At 39.4% G+C, this 6,013-nt stretch overlaps 1 protein-coding gene across 1 annotated transcript in view; it reads left to right on the plus strand.

Annotated features, from left to right (window-relative positions):
- Positions 1-297: 297 nt before the first annotated feature.
- Positions 298-6,013, plus strand: part of LOC112151890 — a gene marked incomplete at its 5' end in the record, with an annotated part of 24,143 nt that continues 18,427 nt past the window's right edge. The window contains 2 exon segments of the mRNA XM_036212511.1: positions 298-413; positions 2,533-2,624. Coding sequence (XP_036068404.1) covers positions 298-413; positions 2,533-2,624 — 208 coding nt within the window.

The following is a 6,013-nucleotide window of genomic DNA, read 5'->3' on the forward strand; positions in this document are numbered from 1 at the left end:
ATTAATTATTGATATTGTAAATGTCTAGTACCCTTAATTTATTAAATAAAAGTGCATTGTGTGATCTTCCTGTTTTATTTTGAAACCCGTCTGCTGCTCATTGTCAAATAAATGGTTCCTGTTTTCACTTTCTGTTTCTTTTAATTTTTCTTTTTACACACAATATTTATTTATATGCTTCTCATTTCAGAGGTGACCCAGAATGGCTGGTTCTCCTCAGCTGAGCTTTCTGAATGAGAAGTCCGAGGCCCTCCCAGACCAGAGTCATGAAGGAATCCAGCCAGGCCCTGAAGAACTGTTGAAAGATCCAAATAACCCAGAGGATCATAATGAGCAAAGCGGACAGATGTCCTCTCAATGTCTGGTTCAAGATTTGGTTCAAGAGGAGCAGATTCAGGATTGCGCGGAAAGAGGTGAGTGGATGTTAGATTAGCACGTTTGGTTGCACAAAATACTAATTTTTTCACACAAGATACTAACTTCTGCCAACAAGACACTAATTTGTGCGCAAAAGATACTAACTTGTACAAACAGGATACCAGTTTGTGTGCACACAATACTAATTTGTGCCAACAAGATACTAACATGTGCCTACAATATACTAATTTGGGTGCACAAGATACTAATTTGTCCCCACAAGATATTAGGTTGTGCCAGCAAGATACTAACTGGCCCACAAAATATTAACCTGTGCCCACAAGACACTAATTTGTGTGCACAAGATACTAATTTATGAGCACAAGATACTACTTTATTAGCATAAGATACTAATTTGTGAACACAAAATGCTAATTTGTGTGCAAAGATACTAATTTGTGCCCATTAGGTCCTATTGGGTGCCCGCAAGATACTAGTTCATGTACACAGAATTTTAATTTGTGCCAACAAGGTACTAACTTATGCCCATTAGGTTCTAGTTTGTACACACAAGATACTAGTTCATGTGCACACAATACTAACTTGTGCCCACGAGTTACTAATTTGCGCCCATAAGGTTCTAATTGGTGCCCACAAAATACTAGTGCATGTATACAAGATATAAATTTGTACTAACAAGATACTAACTTGTGCCCACAAGATAATAACGTATGCCAACAAAATATTAACTTGTGTCAACAAGATACTAATTTGTGCCAACACGATACTAACTTGTGCCAACAAGATACTAACTTATGCTAATTAGATACCAAGTTGTGCCAACAAGAGACTAGCTTTTGCTAATTAGATACTAACTTGTGCCAACAAGATACTAACTTATGCTAATTATATACTAACTTGTGCCAACAAGATACTAACTTATACTAACAAGATACTAACATATGCTAACAAGATACTAACTTATGCCAACAAGATACTAAGTTGAGCCCAAAAGAAACTAACTTATGCCAACCAAATATTTAGTTGTGCCAACAAGATACTAACTTATGCCAAGATAATAACTTATGCCAACAAAATAATAACTTGTGCCAACACGATACTAACTTGTGCCAACAAGATACTAACTTATACTAACCAGATACTAACATATGCTAACAAGATACTAACTTATGCCAACAAGATACTAAGTTGAGCCCAAAAGAAACTAACTTATGCCAACCAAATATTTAGTTGTGCCAACAAGATACTAACTTATGCCAAGATAATAACTTATGCCAACAAAATAATAACTTGTGTCAACAAGATACTATTTTTTGCCAACACGATACTAACTTGTGCCAACAAGATACTAACTTATGCTAACAAGATACTAACTTATGCCAACAAGATACTAAGTTGAGCCAAAAAGATACTAACGTGTGCCAACAAAATACTAAGTTGTGCCAACAAGATACTAACTTATGCCAACAAGATACTAAGTTGGACCAACAAGATACCAACTTGTGCCAACAAGATACTAACTTATGCCAACAAGATACTAATATGCTAATTTTTGGGACTGTTTATTACGTTATATCCAGGGCTCCACACTATTTAGATTAAAAAATATCTGTTCAGTTTGAACGAGTACAGACGCACTGAGAGAATTTGTGCTGTTCAAAAGCCCGCTGTTTGGCACACTTAAATCAGTTCTTCAAACTGCTCTGCAGAAACAGAAACCAGACTCCAGTCCAGACTGCAGAGCTGCTCTGAGTTGCAGTAGGTCAGAGTGCATCAGGAGACCACGACAGGAAGTCCTGGTTTAAGTGTGATCACACCTAAAGGCTTCTGTGCTCTCGGAGCGATGCGATCAGGACTAAAGAAATGACGAGTAGCAGAGGTGGAGCATGGAGCTGTGGCTTCAGAGTTTACTGCAGTCGTTGGTGGTTTGATCGAGAAAGTTTGAGAAAACAGTAATTAACACGTGCAGACGTATGAACCTGACAATCAATAAAAAAAACTGATACTTTTAAAAAGACAAACACGTTATTACTCCAGGATCAGTGGCTCCTCCTGTAGTTTTTAATGCTCATTTTTCTCTTCTTTTGCCATTTTCACAGATTTTCTTTTTTTAAATTAATCTCTAACTTCAACTGTACACACTTCCTCACTCAGAGTCCAACCTGACCTCTGCTACAACCAATCAGGAAGAAGTTGAGGAGTCAGGAGGTGGGGTCCCAGCATTGGTCGTCACTGAGGCAGAGGAGGTGAGTGCAGACACAACAAGGCCTGATGGGAAATTAGAGCCAAAAAAGGTACATCACTTAGACTTCCTGTTCAAAGCTGGTTTTAAAGTCAAAGTAACTAAACCCAGGACAGATCACTGAATATCCACTAGAGGCCTGATGTACTAGTAAGTTGGTCTTTGGGACAGAGATGAAAATCTGCTCTCAGAATGGTCAGCCCTCTTCCTCCACAGCTGTTTCCTGGTCTTTGAGCAACAAGTTGTTGGATTACGGGCGCCGCCATTTGGAGCCAGTTGTCAGTGATCTATCCAAGTCAGTCTGAGTCACATTTCTAGGGCAACTGATGTCACCAATCAGTGGTGAGCTTGTTCCTAGTCGATTGAAAGTGGTTCAGGATAACCTGTCAATCAAGCATTAGAGGTGGGGCCAGTGGGCACCACAAACTTCTGAGGCTTCTGATTGGTCAATTTATAAATTGAATAGCTACAATAAATAAAAAAAATCATTAAAAAATTAGGATTAGAAAGAAGATGTTAAGAAAATATATCAGAGCAAGAATGGTTATTCTGACAAATATAATGACTGTATAATAATATGTATTTCTCAGTGGAAGTCTATGCGATTTTGGCCTCTTGGAGCCATCTGGTACTCCCTTTTTGGAATGCCTGGAGGGAGGGGTCAAGCTGTCCAGTGATATATATGTTTATGGCTACATTCTAGCTTCAGGTTGGGGCTAGAACCATAAAAGAGCATCCCATCATCAGTTCCTCAGGCTTTTAAAGTCCTTCTATCTTTACTTTTTCCTCTTTTTTTATTACTCTCACTGTTACTGACCTCCTTCACTGGACATTAACTGGTTCCTTTCTTAGTTTTTTGCTCAGTGTGACTATGCCTCATTGCCTGTCATTGGCTTTCTTTCACAATATTTGTAGGTTAAGAAGATAGAAATCCAGCAGAACATGGCAAAGAAGTGACTTTAGATTAAAAGATAAAACCATTTGAAAGGCTGCAAAACAGTTAATCTGCTCAGTGGATCTCTGTCTGCCGGGTCAGTACATTGAAAGCTGTTGGATGGAGCACAACCCTCCTGCAGGATTCACTGCTGCATGCTCTTCAGGTGAAGGAGCAGGCTGGGCATGAGTCTGTGGTGCATGTGCATGCTCGCTGGTCTGAAGCCGCTCCAAATGAGCGTCCTCTGCAGCTCTTCACCGCTGTGAGTTTTGAAGATACTGATATCACGCATGAAGCTGTTTTGCCCTCAGAAGAATTCAAATCAGACCGTCCTCAGATGGCGATACAGGAACTAATATGAATGCAAATAGGATTAGGCTCTTCTGTTCATGTGTGCTGAGAGAGGAATGAGTTAGGGAGGGGTGCTGCGGGGGCCCCTCATCTGGGTTAACCCTCCATCTTCTGCTGTAGCGAGCCTCCAGTGTTCTGCAGAGTAAAAAAACATCTAAAGCCTGCAGATTATTACAGACCGTTTGAGACACTTTTATGCCTCTGAAAGCAAATAATTAGAGATGACTGACCCTCCGCCCTGAAAGATGCTGGAGGCGGCGTGGTTGGGGTCAACTCGACCCATGTGAAGCTCCTGCAGGTCATTCACATGCTAACATGAAACTTGTAGATGGACGGCTGACTTTGTGGCTGCATCAAAATTAAAATCAGGATGTTGTGGTTATGCCAACCCTGTTAATAACTCCACTTCCTGTTTGCACCGTGTGGTTTGAGCTGAATGCATCTGGTCCAGACTCCTGAACATGTTTGAGCTGCTGTAACTTACAAACTTTTCAAAATGAATCCTTTTATTCTGAAAGTCCAACACAAAGTAATGAAGTTGGAGATTAATTTTCTGGTGATTTATTTTGAAAAGCATTTTTAGCCAATTAAGCTGCATGTCTTTTTGGTGGAGATGCAGTAGACCGGCCTCCATGGTTGATTGCATTGTTCTCCATTGATGTCACCAAACACTACATGGCAGCACAGATGTCTTCTGCTCTAATGAAATGTAGACCAAGTGAAACAGTCTGATATGTTTTTACACTTTGATCATTTATGCTGTTTTCAAGCTTTCTAAAGCTAACACTAGAAGGTTGGTGAAGGTTCTCATTTGTCCAGGTGACGTCGTCTTGAAGTCGAGATATTTGCTTCAATGTCCTCAAATTTTGGAACTCTTTCCCATTTGATGTTGTATCAGGAAAAGACAGTGAAGGATAGCAAAAAGCAAAAACACAAACGAAACAGAACTCAAAAACCAGCATGACCAATGAAACACAGGAAAACCAAAGCAACACTCCAACACAAATAATGAGCTAAATACACTTAAATCAACCTAATGTGCAGGTAGCTGTGCACCACTCCATAGAAAAAAACAAACAAAAAAACAGGTGAGAGGGTGGAGCCTTCTAGGAAAGGGCGGAGCCCTGCACAGAAAACAAAGGAATGAGGGTAAAACAAACAGAATGCTCAAAACGTAGCAGAATATAAGGAACACAGACTGTTTAAATTTAGATCTGTTTAAATTATCATGTATTATTCAGCTTTTTCTACCCTGTATCTGATTAATTCAATTTTAATTGGATATTTTATTTGGAAAGTGTCCTTGAATGTCTTGAAAGGCACTTTTTAAACTTAAATATATTATTATTATTACATTTTAGACTTGGTGGTCTTTCATCTGGTTTCTGGTCAGTTGAGTTCAGGCCATGATTGTTGTAAAGCCCTGGAGCTCTGGACATGATATTAAAAAAAGAATATAAAATAAAAACAAAAAATATATAAAATAAATATAAACTAAAAGAACAAATAATAATTGCTGACCATTCATGGGCACCAATTATTAATTTGAGGGAACAATTCTTTTTTTGCACATATTAGCATTTAAATAGTAAATTGTGCATAATTATTTGTCTCTTTAATGGTGTCTTTCAAGGTTCAAAATACTTTACAGACACAGTCCCATTCATTCCTGCACACACACATTCACACACCTGATGGCGGCTTTGCTGCCAAACACTGGCGCCAACCCATAACCACGGTTATCAATGTGGGGTTCAGAGTCTTGCCCAAGGACACTTCGACTTTTAGGCGGACAAAGCGGAAACCAAACCTGCGAGTTTCCATCCAGAGGTCGACCGCTCTACCTCTGCACCATGGATATTGTGTGCACATTTGTGGACACAAATTAGAATTTCTGGTCACAAGTTAATAGTTGGAACCAGAGGTGGGACCAAGTCATTGTTTTGCAAGTCCGAGTCAAGTCCCAAGTCTTTGTCCTCAAGTCCGAGTCAAGTCCCAAGTCAAAAGCACTCAAGTCCCAAGTCGAGTCACAAGTCAAGACCAACAAGTCTCAAGTCGAGTCACAAGTCCTACTATTAATGTTTCAAGTCATTTCAAGTCATTTAATA

Source organism: Oryzias melastigma, linkage group LG6 (genome assembly GCF_002922805.2).
Source record: "Oryzias melastigma strain HK-1 linkage group LG6, ASM292280v2, whole genome shotgun sequence".
Lineage (NCBI taxonomy): Eukaryota > Metazoa > Chordata > Actinopteri > Beloniformes > Adrianichthyidae > Oryzias > Oryzias melastigma.